The sequence below is a fragment of the Callithrix jacchus genome, chromosome 15, assembly GCF_049354715.1.
Source record: "Callithrix jacchus isolate 240 chromosome 15, calJac240_pri, whole genome shotgun sequence".
Lineage (NCBI taxonomy): Eukaryota > Metazoa > Chordata > Mammalia > Primates > Cebidae > Callithrix > Callithrix jacchus.
The window spans coordinates 91,579,139-91,598,646 of NC_133516.1; the positions used below are offsets into that span (position 1 = coordinate 91,579,139).

Consider the following 19,508-nt stretch of genomic DNA (forward strand, 5'->3'; position numbering starts at 1 on the left):
AATTCTGAGTCCCCGAAGGGCAGGGACCATGTTCTAGTCATCTTTGTACTCTTGTATCTATAAGAGGGTTGGGCATATGATGGGTGCTTGTTAACTTATTTATCCACCCAATACAGTACCTGAAATGTGGTCAATGCTAAATAAAAAGTTGAAGTGTTGTTGAACAAGTTTATAACTGATGTTGGCAATATTAACAGTCTGGCACCACTATTGCTGTCCAACACCACTGGTATCAGCTGGGAAACCAATTCAATTGCTACCGCTGCTGCAGCTGCCACCACCAGAAACAGTCTACTTCCATCACAACCACCGTCATAGCTGCTAGCCAGATCCCAGTCCCTAGCATGCTGTGGTCCCTGCTACCACTTCCACCACTGAAGCTGCTTCCTGGAAGACCTGATTTGTTTGTGCTTTGTGTCTCATTTTGATACATAGAAGCCTGTTTCTTTTGAGCCCTATGCTGTCCCCCCCCCCCGCCAATCCTGTTAGTTTCTGCATTATTCAACTTCCATCAAAGCATCAGTTGAGTGGGTGGTACTGCTTCACTTCTCAGGGGGAATGTCACTTTGTGATTCAGTCAAGTGGCTGCCCTTTTTGCTGTCAGAAGGAGCATCTGCATTTATCTTCAGGGAACAATCTGTAGTAACTCTAGCTTCCTCTCCTTAGCTGTGACTGATGGCTCATATGTATATTTTATGCACTCATTTGCCACCTTTCTGCCCACTCACATGGATTTATAAGATCTTTCCATCTTCATCAACTTAGTTCATTGCCACCCACAAGAATTGGTGTCATTTGTGAATGCAGAATTGTTCTGTACTTTATAAAGATGTTACATACAGATTATGCTCACTGTCCCCTACACAAGTCTGCTGGGGCAAGTGGGGGCTGAGGTCCAGCCTACACTTTGCTGGGCCCTTATGTCAGGCTGGATCTGCCTGGAGAAAGGTGCTTCTTTTTATGATTTGCATAAAAATGCTGGTCCATTACTAAGTGATAGGCCTACAACAGAGTATTCACTTATAAAGGGCACTCAGACTAGTAGCCTGGTTATGCAGTGCTGATCTTAGCATTGCTCTAGCACTGAATCTGAGAGCCTCTAGTCTGTGCTTTTCCAACTTTCTGCCATTTTTCCCGACCAGTGGAAAATAGAACTTCAACAATGAAGAAAAGACCCAATTTTGTCAAATTTTGAAAAAAATTCAAAGCCCCCAAAAAATAGTTTTTGTACCTATGTTCTATCTGTTGCTGCTTCACAAACTACCCCAAAACTTGGTGTCTTGAAACATTATTACATATCATAATTTTGTTACTCAGGAATTTGGACGTGGCTCCTCTGGTAATATCAACAGAGATTATTCAGTGTTATTCAGTTGGTGAATGGGTTGATCTGAAGGGTTCAAGATAGTTTAATCAAGGTTAATAAAAGGGGCCGGGTGCCGTGGTTCATGCCTGTAATTCCAGCACTTTGGGAGGCTGAAGTGGATGGATCACTTGAGGTCAGGAGTTTGAGACCAGCCTGGCCAACATGGTAAAACCCTGTCTCTACTAAAAATTAGACAGGTATGGTGGCGGGCACCTGTAATCCCAGCTACTTGGGAGGCTGAGGCAGGAGAATCGCTTGAATCTTAAAGGTAGAGTTTGCTGTGAGCTGAGATGGCACCACTGTACTACAGCCTGGCTAATAAAACTAGACTCGGTCTCAAAAAAAAAAAAGTTAATCAAAGGGCAGATGATCCTGAGTATACCTGATCTAATCAAGTGAGCCCTTCATAGCAGTCAAAGAGATTGGAACTGAAAGACATTTTTCCTGCTGGCTGTGAAAAGCAAATTGCCTATGGAGGGGCCTCATAGCAAGGAACTCTAGGAGCTTAGAGTGGTCCCTGGCCAACAGCCAGCAAGAAAATGTCCTACAAGTACAAGAAACTGAATTATTCTAGTAGTAGGTAGACTTGGAAGACACATGAGCCTCAAATGCCTTGATTTCAGTCTAATGAGATCCTTTAACAGAGGACTCAGCTAACCTATGTTCAGACTTCTAAGTCTTGGAGAGTGTAAGATAATAAATTTGTGTGGTTTTGAGCTGCTAAGTTGGTGATATTGAAATAAAGCCAAAGAAAACTAAGAAAGCTACCTACATAACAAGAATTAAAGGAGAATTCTACCTCATACCATACATAAAATAGCAAATAGATTAAAAACCTAAATACAGAAAACAAAAAACTTTAAACTTTTAGAAGGAAATATGAGAGAATATCTTGATGACTTTGTGATAGGGTAAAGGATAAGCTTATGAAGAAAAAGATCAGTTTGGCTACATTAAAAAATTTTAACTTACAGAAAACACATACTACAAAAAAGTAGGAAGATAAGACATGCTGGGAAAAGGTATTTGTGATGTTTAAAACTTACAGAAGGTTAATATACAGAATACATGTAGAACTCCTACAGATCAATAAGAAAAAGACAACTGAAGAAAAACGAGCAAAGGATGTAAACAAGTTACTTGTAAAAGAAGTGCGAATGGAAATACATATGAAAACATTTTAAATCTCACCAATAAGTTAGGGGAATCCAAATTAAACAACAATTAAATTTCATTTGGTACCTACAATATTGGCAACAGTTTTTAAATCCAGCAGTACCAGTGAGGCATGGATGTCAAAAATGGAATTGTAAATTGATTGAACTACTGTAGAGAGCCAACCATTATGAATATTTTTGTGGGCTCCTTTTCCCAACTGTATTTAATAAAATGGAAGATCCGGATACCTTCAATCCAGAAATTTCACCTCTAGATATACACTATAGAAAAACGCACTGTACATAAAAAACCTGTGATGTTTAGGGCAACATTGCTTGTAATAGCAAAAAGTGGAAATTATATAAACGCTGACCAGTAGAAGAATAGATGGATTATTATAAAGATACCATCCTTGTAACCACCATTCAAGCCAAGAAATAGAACTTTGCCACTACCTTAGAAGCTTCTTCTATGACTGCTGTCTAGATCACAAATCCTCTTCTACCATTTATTAGTAACCATCATCTTGACTATCAACAATAGTTTATTTGCTTTAAAAAAAAATTGTATTGTCACCCAGATATGCAACCCCAGATGCTGTGGTTTAGTCTTGTCCATTAGCAAAAATTGTTATGTTTTCTAAGTCTCTTTTGATCTATATTGGTAGATGAACCTAGAGTCTGGACTAGACTAAGTTTTGATTCCTTTGCAAGGCAGAAGGCATATAATAATGTCTGACTGTCTCTCTGTAATATTAGTAGCCACTTATGCTTAATGCTCACTAATTCAATGGTGATCACAAAATGGCAATATTCTAAGTCTATTCTCTCACTTTCTTTTATTAGTTGGAATATTTTTTTAAGGAGAAATTGAAATTCAAACTGTTTCATCTGTGGCTTTGAGTGCTTTTTGAAAACAAACAAACAGAAAAACCCTAGTTGTCATTCGTAGCTTCCTCGTTCTCTATTATGTCAAGAGGTTCCAAGGACATTTTGTATGTATTTCTTGCCACAGACCAGGAATCAGCCATTTCTTCAAGAAGTCTTGTTTTTTTGTTTGTTTTGTTTTTATTTATTTTTAAATCTTTTGTTGCTGCTGCTGCTGCTGCTGTTGTTTAATGAGAATTGGCATTTCAAGACCACAGTCTAGGTGCTCATTGCATTTGGGTCGGCCCTTGCTTCTAAGCCTTTTCGGTGGACAGAGAGTCAGGACATAAATAATACCTTGAGTTCATCTTTTTGTGTGTGTGGTGTTTTTGGTCTGTCCTTTTTTTAAAAAATTGTTTTGGTTAAATATATAAATACATTTTTTGTTTGTTTTGATTTTTTTTTACATTAAGTACTGGGATACATGTGCAGAATATGCAGATTTGTTACATAGGTATCCATGTACCATGGTGGTTTGTTGTACTTATCAACCCATCATCTAGGTTTTAAGCCCTGCATGCATTAGGTATTTGTCCTAATGCTCTCCCTCCCCTTGCCCCAAACCCAGTGATAGGCCCAGGTGTGTGCTGTTCCCTTGAGTTCATCTTGACATGTCCCATTCAAGTTCATGTCTGCCATAGTTGATTTTGCTAGGTATAAAATTCCTAGCTCACATCTTCTTTCTTTGATTATCTTTTTGTGTCTGTGCATATTTTTTATTCTAATCATGCTGACTGTATGCTTATTGACAATCATTCTTCCAAAGCAATGTTTCCTTGGTATCTTAAGTGAGTTTATATATTTTCCTTGGGCATAAGTGTTGCTGGCAAAAGGTCTGATGATAATCTAATTGTCTTTTCCTTATAACTAATGCTCTCTATTACCTCCTTCTCTCCATCTCTGCCCAGGTTCCCTTAAGTAATCTTTCTTTCTCTTTTAAAATATAGCAAACATATGATATGTCCTGGTGTTGGTTGTATGGGGTTGATATTTTCAAATATGCAGTATACCTTTTCTTTATTTTTTTTTTTTTTAGAGGTTAGGGCTAGAGGTTAGGGTTAGGGTTAGGCTCTTTTTTTTCTTTTGAGACAGGGTCTTACTCTGACACCTGGACTGTAGTGCAGTGGTGCAAACTCAGCTCACCGCAATCTCCACTTCCCTAGGCTCAAGCAATTCTCCTGCCTCAGCCTTCCAAGTAGGTGGAATTACAAGCCTGCACCACTACTGCCCGGCTAATTTTTTTGTATTTTTAATATAGATGGGTTTCACAATGTTGGCCAGGCTGGTCTTGAACTCCTGACCTCAAATGATCCACCTACCTTGGCCTCCCAAAGTGCTGGAATTACAGACATGAGCCACCGTGCCCTGCCAGTATACTTTTTCAATATGTAGTTTTAAATCTTTTTTTTTTTTTCAGGAAAGTGGGTTTTTTTAATGAAAAAAATCTTTTTATCTTTTATTTACTTGAAGACATTATTGGTTGAATTTTGTACTCATTCCTTCTAGCTTAATCTTTTCTGACATGATTTTTTTCTTCTAATTCTTTCATGAGGTCTTTCATATCATTTGTATGTTATTTTCATTCTGTTTTGTTCTTTTATGTCTTATATCACTTTTTTTTTTTTTTAGATGGAATCTCACTCTGTTGCCCTGGCTGGAGTGCAGTGGTGTGATCTTGGATCACCGCAACCTCCGCCTCCAGGTTCAAGCAAATCTCCTGTATCAGCCTCCTAAGTAGCTGGGATTACAGGCACCTGCCACCACGCCCAGCTAATTTTTTTTGTATTTTTAGTAGAGATAGGGTTTCACGAAATTGGCCAAGCTGGTTTCAAACTCCTGACCCCAAAGTGATCCACCCGCCTCTGCCTCCCAAAGTGCTAGGATTACATGTGTGAGCCACTGCGCCTGGCCTCACATCACTTTGTAACTATCATTTAGTTCCTTTTGAAATAGTGGCTAACAACATTGATCTGTTTTGTAGGCACTTTTTTTGTTGCATGCTTTCATTGTTTGTAGGTCTGTATTCTCATTTTTAAAACAGAAATGCTGTGTGAGATTCTACCTTGATATTTTCTGTCCTTCATTTTTATGTAAAATTCTGGAACTCTTAGAATGACATAAGGTGCAGAAAAGTTTTTGAAATTCCAAAGAGCTTTCTCTTCTGTTGTATTTGTGTATTGTTTACAAATATGGCGGCTTGCTTTCTAAGGTGTGCTGGCTGTGTTCCCCATCCCACTTTGTTTTAGACCCACTCTATCTCCATTGTCACTATCTACTTCAGTTTTGATTCTGCTCTTCACAGTTTCTCTTCAGTGTGAGGCTTTGTTCTAGAAGGTCAGATTTGAGAGTTTACAGTAGCTGGATAGTTCAGCCCTTTCAATCCTTACTACAGGCGTTTTGTATTCATTCAGTATTGGAGAGAACAAATCCCTCCCGGTTTCAGCTACTATTCCCAAATTGGATCTCTGTGCTTTCCAAACTATTGGCTATTTTGTGGTTCTCCTTTTCTCAGTCTGGAGTATGCCCTGTTACTTTCTTCTTCCTCCTGCATGGAAAACCATACAAGGTCTCTAGCTGCTGGTGGTTTGATCCCACAACCTGCACTTGCGAGTGGAGGACATCGTGGGGGTCACCTTGTCACTTAGTTTTGTTGTAGAGTTGTCCATAGTTTTTTTTCCTCTACAGTTACTCTATTATTTTTCATGTGGGAATTCAGATTAAAAACCTATGCTGTCATCATTGCATTCTTCCCAGAGTACCTCTAACTCAACAGCATTTTGATCCTGTAGCTACTCATTTAGAGAAGTTTCTTTTTTTTGATACAAATCATTTTCTTTTTTACTTTTTATTATGAAATAATGACAGGAAGTTGTAAATAAATGTACACAGAAGTCCTATGCATCCTTCACCTATTCTTCCAATGTTGGCAACTTGTATAACTAGAGCATAATGTCAAAACCAGGAAATTGACATTGGTACAATCCATATAACTTACTCAAATTTCACTAGCTATGCACGCATTAGTGTGTGCGTGTGTGTGTGTGTGTAGTTCTGTGCAATTTTATCACATCTCTAGCTTTGTGTAACTGTCACAAAGTACAGAACTGGTCTGTAGTTAGAAGCTCCCTCACACTAAACTCTGATAGCCACTTCCCCAGTCTCTAGCCCATGGGAACCACTATCTGCTCTCCATCTCTATAACTGTGTTATTTAAAGAAGGCTATATAAAAATTGTTTGTATTTATATAAGATTATATTTTTATTTAGATAATTATAAAATTCCTTTTGAGATTGGACTTTTTAAACTCAGTATAGTTCTCTTGAATATGTCAAGTTGTGTGTATCAAGCCTATACATTCATGTGCAGGCTCTTGCAATGAACATAGGTTTTAATTTCTCTAGGATAATTGCCCAAGAGTGCAATCACTGTGTCATATGGTAAATGTATTTTTAGTTTTAGATTCTTTTAAACTATTTGGCAAACTATTTTTCAAGTGGCCGCACCATTTTTTATTCTCATCAGCAATGTATGAATGCTCCTGCTTCTCTGCTTCCTCTTCAACATTTGGTGTTAATACTATTTTAAAATTTTAGACATTCTGATAGATATGCAGTAATACTGCATTGTGGTTTTAGTTTGTCTTTACCTAACGGCTAATGATGTTGAACATTTTTTCATGTACTTACTTGCCATTTGTATATCTTCTGAGATCAGATGAGGTTGGGTATGTTCAGGGCATTACGGCCATAGACATCGTTTGTATATCCTTCTCAGTGAAATGTCTTTGATGTAATTTCTTGTTTCTTTTTTTCTTTGCTTTGCTTTATTTCTTTTTCTTTATTTTTTTTGAGATAGGGTCTTTACTATCACTCAGGCTGGAATAAAGTGGCATGATCACAATTCACTGTGGCCTCAACCTGCTGAGCTCAAGTGATCCTCCTACCTCAGCCTCCTGAGTAGCCGGGACCACAGCTGCATGCCACCATGCCTGGCTAGTTTTTTTTAAAAGCATTTGTAGAGACAGGGTCTCCCTATGTTGACTAGGCTTATCTCAAACTCCTGGGCTCGAGCGATCCTCTCATCTTGGCCTCCCAAAGTGCTGGGATTACAGGTGTGAGCCAGGTTGGCCTTTGTTTTCTAATTGGATTGTTTGTTCATTGAATGTTGAATGTTGAGTTTTAAAAAATATATATTCTAGTTACTAGTCCTATGTTGGATACATGATTTGTGAACATTTTCTCCTAGTCTTTATCTTACTTATTCATCCTCTTAACAAGATCAATCATAGAGCAAAAGTTTTTAATTTGATGATTTATAATCTATCAATTTTTCCTTTTATAGATTATGCTTTTGGTGTCAAGTCTAAGGACTTTTCTCTAGTTCTTGATCTCAAAGATTTTCTCCTATGCTTTTTTTTCTAAAAGTTTTATGGTTTACAATTTATATTTAAGTCTGTGATCCATTTGAGTTCATTTTTGTGTAATGTCCCTTTTTTATTTTTTATTGTTTTTGAGATGGAGTCTCACTCTATTGCCCAGGCTGGAGTGCAGTGGCACAGTCTCGGCTCATTGCAACCTCTGCCTCCTGGGTTCAACTGACTCTCCTGCCTCAGCCTCCTTAGTAGTTGGGATTACAGGCTCCTACCACCATGCCCGGCTAATTTTTGTATTTTTAGTAGAGATGGGGTTTCACCATGTTGGCCAGGCTGGTCTTGAACTCCTAACCTTGTGATCTGCTCACCTTGCCCTCCCAAAGTGCTGGGATTGCAGGCGTGAGCCACTGTGCGCGGCCCTTTTTTTATTTTTTGAGATAGAGTCTTGCTCTGTTGCCCAGGCTGGAGTGCAGCGGCATAATCATGACTCACTATAGCCTCATTCTCCTGGCCTCAAGTGATGCTCTTACCTTAGCATCCCAAAGTGCTGGGATTATAGGTGTCAGCCACTGTGCCCGGCCAAAGACTCATTTTTTTTTTCTTAGATGGAGTCTCGCTCTGTCACCCGGGCTGGAGTGCAGTGGTGCAATCACCTGCTACCACACCCAGCTAATTTGTATATTTTTAGTAGAGATGGGGGTTTCACCATGTTGGCCAGGCTGCTCTTGAACTCCTGACCTTGTGATCTGCCTGCCTTGGCCTCCCAAAGTGCTGGGATTACAGGTGTGAGTCACTGCGCCTGGCCAAAGACTCATTTTTTAAACTGTGGATGTTCATTTGCTTCAACACCATTTATTGAAAAGGCTATCTTTCCTCTATTGAATTGCTTTTGTACTCTTTCAAAATTCAGCTAGAAATATATATGTGGGTCTATTTCTTGATTCTCTTGCTGGGGCAGTTAATGTATATTCTATTCAGGCCTTCAAATAATTCGATGAAGCCCATGCACAGTATGGAGGGAAATCTGCTTTACTCAAATTCCACCTATTTAAATGTAAATCTCATAAAAAACACCCTTATAGAAATATCCAGAATTAATGTTTGACAAAATATCTGGGCACCATGGCCCAGCCAAGTTGACACATAAAATTAATTAACACCTTGTATTGTATTTTATTTTGTCACCTATTTTATTTTGAGAAGTTTCCTGTATCATTAAATCCTATCATTTTTGATGATTGCATAGAATTCTATCGTATAAATAAAATATAATGTATTAGTTTGATCTCCACTTGTACTTTTAAGACGTTTCCACATCTTACAAGTTTTTGCTGTTTTAAATAATGTTATAAGAACAAATATTCTTGTATGTACCTCTTATTATCTACGTAAAAAATAGAGAAATTTCTAGGTCAAAGAATGCGAATTTTTTTTTTGTTTGTTTTTGAAATGGAGTTTCATTCTTGTTGGCTGAAATGCAATGGCACGATCTTGGCTCACTGTAACCTCCGCCTCCATATTCAAGCTATTCTCCTGCCTCAGCCTCCCGAGTAGCTGGGATTACAGGCATGTGCCACCACGCCCCACTAATTTTGTATTTTTAGTAGAGACTGGGTTTCTCTATGTTGGCCAGGCTGTTCTCAAACTCCTGACCTCAAGTGATCCACCCGCCTCAGCTTCCCGAAGTGCTGGGATTACAGATGTGAGCCACTGTGCCCGGCTGCAAAATTTTTTAAAGCTTTTAAATGCATCTTGCCATATGTCTTTCCATAAGGACCTTGTTCCCACTAATAACATGTGACATCTGATCCTCAGAAAAGATTGCTGTGGAGTTTCATTAAAGTTTTTTTGTTTTAATAGTCTGAAAACTTCACATTATTTTTGACTCAAACTTAGTCTTTGCAATTTATTTTCCTAAATGTTGTATTGTGTCAGTTTTGTTTGTGTGTATTATGAGCCACTCCTTTATTGTAAATTGCAACATTTTGTCCCTTTCAAATATGAGGCACTCAGGACTCTCAATTCCCCCAGTTCTTGTTTGGATCACTTCTTATGGAGAGGCTTATAGACTCAACAGAAGTGCTAAGGCATTACCTTTAGATTCTGTGACAATGTAGTTAATAACTGGATATTTATATAACCAATATTTTGTAGGCAAACCTCTGAAAACATGCCTTTCTTTGTTTCCTTTTTTTTATACCAATATTGGTATATTTTAAAAACAGTTCTATAATACATGCTTCATGGCTTTTTAGAATAAAAAATGGTGATATACCCTCAGAGACATGCTTTAGGACACTTGGTTAAGAAAGATGTGTCTTTGATGACCACCTCAAAAGAGTGGCAAACTTCACAATATAACTTGATAACATACATGAAAGTGGATGATTATACTATGACATGTTGCCACTAAAAAAGAGTCTGACAATCGGGTCATTCAGTAGAATGTAGCACACAGTTTCAAGTATTTAAGTACTGCTTTCTGGGAAGTAAAAACTGACTCAAAACCATTGATATGTTTTGACTGTTAAAAAAATGATGTAGCAGTTTAGCTCTTCTGGACATAGCATTTATTTTATGGGTTCAATCAAGGTTGAAATCAGGATGAGGAATGATGCTTCCCCTTAACTGTTAAGGGAAAAAAAAAACCAGAAGAAAAAAATAAGTTACTACTGCAACAGGTACATGGTACTGGGAGAATGAAATAAACAAATACAAAATTCAGTGGGGGTGGTGGCTCATGCCTATAATCCCAACACTTTGGGAGGCCGAGGTTGAAGGATTGCTTGAGCTCAAGAGTTCGAGACCAGCCTGGACAGCATAGTAAGAACTTGTCTCTATAAAAGTAAATTAATAAAATAAAGGGAAAATCATTTTCTCATCATTGCATAATCTCCTAAGAGAGAGGGCACTGAAAAGCCACTTGACAGCCCAGCAATCATTTTCACTGATTACCTGGGCAAGTCTGGCTATTTTATGAGAATACACACAGCACAAGCTTCCTATTCTCTAAGAGAAGGTATTTCTTTCACATTCAGCATGATAAGAAAATGCCTACTCGAAGTCTCAGCTCAGAAACTGCAGCTGTTGCAGTCACTCTTGGCAGATTTTGTACACATCCTGTAGGCTCAAAAAGGTGCAGCTTCCTTCAACACATGTCCCCAGCAGCATCTTCAAGGCAGGGGCCCAGGGTCCCTGCTAGGGAAAGCAGGTGGCTGGCTTTCAAAAGTGGGCTGGGGACTCCTTTCAGGCCAGGGCTCCCAAGACAGCTCAGAATAGTGTTTCTCCCAGTGCTGAGAGACTTGACACTTTCTGCTACTGCTTTTTTGCTGCCCCCCAAGCTTGTTATAAGAACCTTAGCACAGGCAGAGTAGGGAGCTATCTTTTCCTCAGATTTTTAAAGAAGAAGTAGGCTTAACTACGGGAAAAAATTGGAGTCGGAAGTCTCATTTTCTATAATTTAGTCCAAATCTTTTTTCTGTCTGGGGTATATTTACATCTTACTGTTTTGGGAGAATTTTTGGTCAAAGATTTGAAGAGTTCCCTTTCCGTTCAGTATTAGGAGGTACTCCAGGATCACCCTTACTTAGGTTAAAAAGGACTCACAAGGCTTAGCATATAGTTGTACTCATGGCTACGATTTATTATAGTGCAAGGATACAAAGCAAAACAAATAAAGAGAAAAGTCTGGAGGAAATCTGGCTCAAGCTTCTAAGAGTCCTCTCCCAGCGGAGTTACAAAGTACATGCCTAATTCCTCCAGCAGTGAGTTGTAACACATGTGCAAGGCAAATGTTTATTATGGAGGCTCATTAGAGACTCAGTACCCCAGTTCTTTACTGGGTGCTGGTCAGGTAGGCACACTCTGCCTGCCACATACCCAAATTCTGAATTTTCAGAAGAAAGTCAGTTGTTCGGCATAAACCACATTGGTCATGCAAACAGTTTAGACCACTTTTATAATTTAAGAAAAATTTTATATCACTGCAGGAACGATTTACCAGCCAAGTTCCAGATGCCAGCTCAGGGCCAACCTTGCAAGCAGGTCTTTCTATGGATTGGCAGTTTCAGGCCTGCTATATTAACCATTTTCTGTATAGCTGATCTCCTTGGTCAAGGCATTTTATAGCAAAATTATTATCGGTAGTGTCATGACGCAGTGTGAAACGAACCTGAGTACTGACTTTACTTAAAATCCAGAGGTCCTGGATTTAGCCAATTAAGACAAATCCCGCTACCTGTAAAGGTTAATCTTAGGAAGTCAAGTGTCTTTCTCCTTAAGTTTTTGTGTTAATCTTTTTCTTTTTTAACCTAGCCCGAGGCATCACCTGAAGCACAGCGCATCTCTGGCTAATAAATTGAAGCTGACCTGCACGCCTTCTTGGGCGGAGGCAGTCCATGATAGTCCAAATAGGTACACAGAAAGTACAATCCCAGAGAGTATTCTTAGAAACAAGGAATTCAAGTTCAGTTACCCCAACAAAAACATATATTAGTCAGGTAGCCCAGGTTAGCAGAGCCCCCAGTGTGGCTTCCCACTGTGGGAACTTCGGCCCTCGGGTTCCCTGCCCAGTCTAAATCATTCAGCTAAATTCATTGTTTTAGAAGGTCTGCCCAAAGGCAGTTTGTTTCTGCCAGCTTGGCTCATAAATGCGGACAATATCTGGAGGTGTTCTTGGAAACTGGAGAAGCTGGTGTCTCATAGTCAGTGCTGTTGAGTGTGATCACAGGCTCAGAAGTCAGTTTGATTTCACAGCATCCCGGAAAGGCAACACTGTTGTTCAGGAGCAGTTCTGAAAAAGATCATTAATGCCCTCCTTCTCTTGCATCTCCCCAGGTGTACCAGGTTTTTTTTTTTTTTTCTTTGCTATTACGCAACAGTATGATTCATTCAGAAATCATAACATTACATTTTCCCCAGCAATTTTTTATTCTTATCTAGACCTTTTATGAGGAAGAGAAGGAAGGGTTGAGTGTAAGAGGGACAAAAGAATTTACATAGAAAATCACTGTTTCATGAAATAACCAGAAAAAGCACATCATGTTCCAGAATGGGCTAGGACAAAATCCTGAGTTTTCAAAATTTTTCAGACTGTGTATTTACATTACCCCACCCCTTTTGTCCTGATAATTTATTCAAGAAGCAGCCTGGAAAAGATCAATTTCTGTCTAGGAACAGCTGCATTTAAGAGAGGTGAGCAAAGAAGAGTCAGACTATCAATCCATCACTGCAAATTTCAAGATACTCTGGCGCTGAACATAAGTTAATAGCAGTGAGATATCCCCAGAAGGAGTCGAGAGCTCTATTAGGAGGAGATGGAGAGGTCCCACTCCCTGTGATGTGCTCTCCCCCAGGAGGGTTCTTGAGATCAATCATTTCTAGTGCAACTAGTTCTGTTTCAATGGTCCTATCAAAGAGCAAGCCCTTTCCCATAGGCAGTTGACCCATGTGATCCAGATAGCATCCAGAATGTTTTTATAGTTTATGGCCCCTCCGAGGAATATTGTAAGCAAACCTGCAGTAGTCCCAGAGGCTGAGTTCTGTTCCCTGAGCCTATGCCTGTCTTCAGAGAGTGAAACAGTCTCACACAGACAGTATTAAGTTTTAGCTTAGCATAACCTCCAGGCAGGCAGGATCTATGAATTCAGGATTCCAAACTAGCTAGCAACTTTTCTTCTTTAGCAGCAGCAAAGCCAAGAAGATACAGGGCCAGACAACTGTTTTCCAAGTCCAAGTGACAAGAAATGTTTTCTGAGCCCTTTTTATATTGTCAGGTTTAGAGTCCAATTGGCACACTCTGAAATATGCACATGAGGCTGGAAAATCGTTAGCCTCCAATGGTCAGACAGACACCTGATTCTATAAGAAGTTATTAGCAAACTAATAACTTCAAAACTCAAAAGGTTATTTTTTCTAGTGGAGATGAACTATCCTATGTTGTCTACCTTTTCCCATAGGCTTCAACAGGCAAAAATTATAGCAAAAAATCATCAGTTATGGAGATTTAAGAATTTAAATACTCCAAGTTTACATTGTAATTTATCTACTAGCAACAAAATTCAGGAGGTGCATATTCTCCTAACACTTCTTATGGAGTAGCTTTCACTAACTGGGGTAATCCCTTAAGCATTTATAAAATTATAAGCATGTAATATTTTATATCAGTTTTTCATCACCTATCCAGGTGCAATAGCCAAAAAGTAAAAGCCATTTTAAAATTCTCTCTTTTTTTTCATTGCAGGTTTACTCAAACTCCTCATAGTAAAGTAGTAAATTCAGCACATATGATTTACATTATAGCTGCTGGGAGATTCCCGGTTGGAATGCAAGGGTCTGCTGTACTAGGTGATGGAGTATTATTTCCTCCCTCTCTTTTCTTGCTGGTTTATCTAAAGTCTTGTTCCAGCTCTTGCAACTGCCTTAACAAAACTCTTAAAAGTTTGCATTGCTGTCGGGCACGGTGGCTCACGCCTGTAATCCCAGCACTTGGGAGGCCGAGGCGGGTGGATCACGAGGTCAAGAGATCGAGATCATTCTGGTCAACATGGTGAAACCTCGTCTCTACTAAAAATACAAAAAATTAGCTGGGCATGGTGGCACGTGCCTGTAATCCCAGCTACTCAGGAGGCTGAGGCAGGAGAATTGCCTGAACCCAGCAGGTGGAGGTTGCAGTAAGCCGAGATTGCGCCATTGCACTCCATCCAGCCTGGGTAACAAGAGAGAAACTCCAACTCAAAAAAAAAAAGTTTGCATTGCTTTCTCTTCCTTCCTGCTTGGAGGAGAAAGCAATGCAAACTTTTAACATTTTTGGCCCATGCAAAATGTGTTTTGGGAATGTTCGGGCACTTTCTCTTCTCATCTAGAGGAGAGAACAAAACTCAAAGGCATCAGCCAGGCTGCGCTTTTTAATCTTTTCATTGTAGCAACCCATGGCTGAAAGCAGCCAGGGAATCTAACGAACCAATTGTCCTGGGGTTGGACCCATCATTTCGAATTCTATAGGTAACTTTTACCTCTCATAGCAGACATCATCTCAGCAGCTAATTCACACTACAGACGGCTAGGTAGCGACTGGGCATTGAAGGTTGACCATCATGTCTTCTTCATCCTTCCTTTTCCCAAACTCTGCTTTAGCCATATTTCAGTGGTTTGGGTTGTTTTAGCAAATCCCACTTCTCATAGCAGCTGTCATCCCCAGTTTGGAGATTTGCTAGAACTCAGCATATAGTTGTACTCATGGATAAGATTTATTATGTTGAAAGGCTACAAAGTAAAACTGAGAAGGAAAATGGAAAAGGCATATGGGGTGCAGTCTGGAGGAAATTAGGCACACTCTTTCAAAATGTCCTGTTCCAGTGAAGTCCCACAGGATGTGCTTAATTCCTCCAGCAATGAGTTGTCATAGCACAGGAAGTCATGGACGTTTGCAAAAATACAAATGTTATAAGACATGTTAACCTTTGGCTATGTTTCCTTAGTAACATAAAAATTGTGATCCCATGCTCTGCAAACTTTGGTCACAGTTACCAAGCCTGTCTTTTTGCAGCTCAGGGAAGGATTTTCATATGGCAAATGACCAAGAATTCCTGTTTGGAAATGCAAGACTTCTCCAAGTTCTCTTGGAATACTGGCAGAATGGCGATAAGAGCCTGGGCTTCGTTTTTCTATTCCCTGCTTCAAACTTGGCTTTGCTGCTTAGTACTAATTTCACTTTGGCAAGGGGTGATCTATTTGCATCTCAACTCCCTTATCAATAAAATGTCATACAAATCTCCCAGTCACAGGGTTGTTATAAGAAAATGAGCATAAATGAAATATTTGGATCCATACCTGATGCAGAGTCGGAGTTCCATAATGTAATAATCTCTTTACCTTGGAAAAAATGCTCACTAAAAGACAGGGACTATAAAATTCACAGAAACTTTATTTATAAAAGCCCCAACTGGAAATAACCTAAATGACAGCCTAAAATGACCATCACTTAATAGACCGAATTTAAAAAAATTTTTGGCGTGTTGATGCAATGCAACACTACACACAGCATCAACACTACACACAGCATCAACACTACACACAGCATCAACTACTGTTACTGCAAAAACGTGAATCTATCTCACTGACATAATGTTGAATAACACAGGATAATGCATACTGTATAATGCCACTGAAAGTAAGTTCAGAAACAAGCAAATGGATCTATGGTGACAGAGATCATTAATGGTAACCTTTTGAAGGGAGTATGGATTGGAAGAGGGCTACACGGAGCCAGTTGAGGTGCTGGAAATGGTCTACTTCTTTACCTGCATGGTGCTGGTAACACAGGGGTTACTACCCTGTGGTACATACATAAAAATTCATCAAGCTGTGCACTAATGGTTTGTACCTTTTACTTGTACATGTATATTATTTACACTTGTACATGTATAAGTAATGCCTCAATTTAAAAAAACTACTCTTTTTGATCCAGGAGCTGGATTTTATATCAGTATCATTTTATTAGGAGAGTATCTAGCTCTAGATAAGACTTGGCAGCAGCTGGCTATCTTGCAAGCTGTGGTCAGTCTGTTCCTTGTATGTGGCCCCATTTCAGAGCTTGCCTGGAGCTGACAGGCATATTGTGAGGGTCATGCTTCATCATCATTGACAGCTGGAGATGCCATCACATGCCATTGGCAGCAAAGCACAGGGAAAACCAGGCAGTGGACTCTGCTTCCCACCCTTTGGCTGCAAGGCACAAGCCCCAGCAATGGAAGGATTAGAAAGCCTCTCAATTTAAAAAGACAAGGGGGAGGGGAATGTGGGCTGCACAATTTATAAATAGACATTGCCCAAGGCTGCCTGATGATGAAGTGGTTGTTTAGTAAATCTTTCTCCTTTAAGGATGCCAGCATCGGAGACCATTTTAAAATACCAGTTTCATTTTGTCTTTTGGGGGAGATCCTGGGTTTCATTGCCAGCCCTGTTGGGTGATATTTCCTTCTGTCAGATTTAGGAACAGGCCTTCAATATTTGGCATCACCTTTATATGGAGCACAAAGATGATGATGATGATGATGTGTCTTTTGCCAAATGGATGAGCAGCTTCTGGGGCCACAGCTGGAGAGAAGAGGATCAGAGAGGACTCCGGGAACGCCACCGACCACAAGCCACCAGTCACAGGAAAACCTCCCTGCCCTGCCCAGTGAGTGATTGTCATGGGCCAGAGGGGAGAGCTGGAGCAGGGGAGGGGGTTTCTCTTATTCAATTTTTTTGAGAAACGTGGATATAAAGTTTTCTTTGGTTTAAAACCGCTACTTCTGGGTCTTTCTCATACCCACAGAAATCCCTCTTATTATTTCATCTTGTCTTTCAAGGGATCTGATTTTCATCTAATGGGTAATGATTTCTTTATTTTTAGTTATCTAAGGTACCTTTAACCACTCTCCAGAGCTCCTGATAAGCCTGAGATAATCCCATGGAGTGACAGAATTTAAGCCAAAGGAAAGAAACTTGATGCTATACTTAGTCTGTGTAGCCTTGTGGCTCAATGTGTGATTTCCATTTGAAATACTGAAAATTGTTCCACTCTTCGGCAGACCTCTAAGGAACTCGGGATCCCCATAACAAGTCACTACCTTTGATAAATTTGACATACTTGTTTTTCTTTCAGGGAGTCCATTTGCTTTCCTGATGGGAGAAGGAGCTAAAATTCTCCTGCCCTTAGCACTCTTTTATGGCTAGGCAGAGCACCTGAGAGCTGGGGAACAAGATACTAGCAGGAAAGCCCCCAAGAGGGGAATGGTTGGGCTTGACCAGCTGCAGACTCAGTGACAGGTCCAGGCAGCTATTTTCTCTGTTGTACTTTCATGCTGGAAGACTCCATGGTAGACATGTATGTCCTCTGCTTCACAGTTACACAGCAATAATGCAGCTTTTCTTTTTTATAAGTCACATTAAATGCCAGCTACCAGATGATACTTTCCCAATCCCCTACTGTTGTCAACCCCAGAACCAAGTAAGTTTGGGGGTAATATTATTTTATTTTTAACTCCATGCTTCGAAGACACATCATGTCTGTATGATACGTAAAAGTGTGTAAGGCAACCTCTATCACTCCTGGTGATCAGCAAGTTTGAGGAATCAGAGTTCTTTGAGACACAAATATGTCAAAATGCCAAATGCATACTCAGGGACAAAGGGCAATCTTCAACACTTCTTTCAGCTTCAGGTTCCTTAAGTGAAAAAGATGGGGGTGTTGGACTGAGTGATCTCTAAGAACCCTTCTACCTCTAACTTTCCGTGTTCTGTGATCAAATAAACACCAGCTTATCACCTCTTATTTTAATCTATGTTCCACATTGAGTGACATATTCAGGCTGTGTCACCAGGAGTATGATTGGTTTCCAGTTTCCAGATGTGAGAACAGGGATAAACAAAAACCAAAACAGCGATTTCCTATTTATTACATTGCCTTCTTAGAGCCACAGGAAATACGAAAACAAAGAAACAAACACGGTTTACTAGTTCCTTGAATAAACTTTTGCATCTATGGGGCTTTCAGAACAGAGAGAGTTACCCTATTTACAGAATTCACTTTCAGTTGCGATGTTGTTTGCCTTAATCTATGCTGCAATCACAGCATTGATTGTGTATAACACTTGTAAACTGTGTCATTCTGACATCTTTATCTGCTCATCCCTGCTTCCGGCATTTGCCTGAATTAATCTGCTTTCTATATCTAAAATATATTCAAATATTCTGACTTTCAGCCCAGTGCCGTGGTTCACACCTGGAATCCCAGCACTATGGGGGGCCAAGGCAGAAGGAACACTTGAACTAAGGAGTTTGAGACCAACCTGGGCAACATAGTGAGACTCTATCTCTATAAATAAATACATACACACACACACACAAAATAGCAGGGTGTGGTGATGCTCCCGTAGTGCCAGCTACTTGGAAGGCTGAGTTGAGAAGACCACTTGAGCCCAAGAGGTTAAGGCTGCAGTGAACTGTGATTACACCACTGCTCTCCAACCTGGGTGACAGAATGAGACCTTGTCTACAAAATATATATATATTCTTACCTTAAGGAAAAATATGGTTTTTAATTTTGTGTCTGCTTTGAGCTAATGAAAATATCTTAAAAAGAAAAGCTTACTCTTATCCTTCCTTTTTTCTTCTCTCCCGACTGCTGTAATCTAAGGCCCTTCCCTCCCTGAACTTTTTAATCATCTATATCCATCAATATTGCATTCAGTACTATATGCATAGGAGGAGAAGAGCATCCCCCCTTGCCTACTTTGAATGTAGTTTCTTTTCTCCCCACTTCTCCTTGAATGTAGTTTCTAATACATCTTCATCGGTCTCACGATTCACACAAAACCGCAGTGCTGGAACATGAATTTATTTAACACGTTTATTGAACACCTACTGTGAGCCAAGCATTGTCCCAGGCTCACAGGGCGAAAGAAGACATGCCCAGTCCTCACAATTGTGGAACTGTCAGTCTAGTAGAGAACACGAATTTGGCAGAAAGAAGGAGGCATAACAAAGGGTAAAGCTTAGGCCTTTTTCTAGAACATGCTTTTTCCCCGGACTGAAAGAAGCTGTGATTGCTGAATTAAAATGAATAAAGAAATCCGACATTATTTTCTGTTGTCCTTGGTGAAAAAACCGTAATATGAAATCTCTCTTTTTATTGCACTG

At 39.7% G+C, this 19,508-nt stretch overlaps 1 protein-coding gene across 4 annotated transcripts in view; it reads left to right on the forward strand.

The window, feature by feature from the left end:
* LNP1 (leukemia NUP98 fusion partner 1) overlaps positions 1-19,508 on the forward strand; it is a 46,699-nt gene that overhangs the window by 9,514 nt on the left and 17,677 nt on the right. For 3 of the 4 annotated variants that reach the window (XM_002758863.6, XM_035274214.3, XM_078352222.1), the window contains exon 2: positions 16,810-17,004. In XM_002758863.6, coding sequence (XP_002758909.4) covers positions 16,849-17,004 — 156 coding nt within the window. In that variant the 5' untranslated portion in view covers positions 16,810-16,848. Of the gene's footprint in view, positions 1-16,524; positions 17,005-19,508 lie in introns of those variants that run through there. The other variant, XM_078352221.1, reaches the window with a different exon arrangement.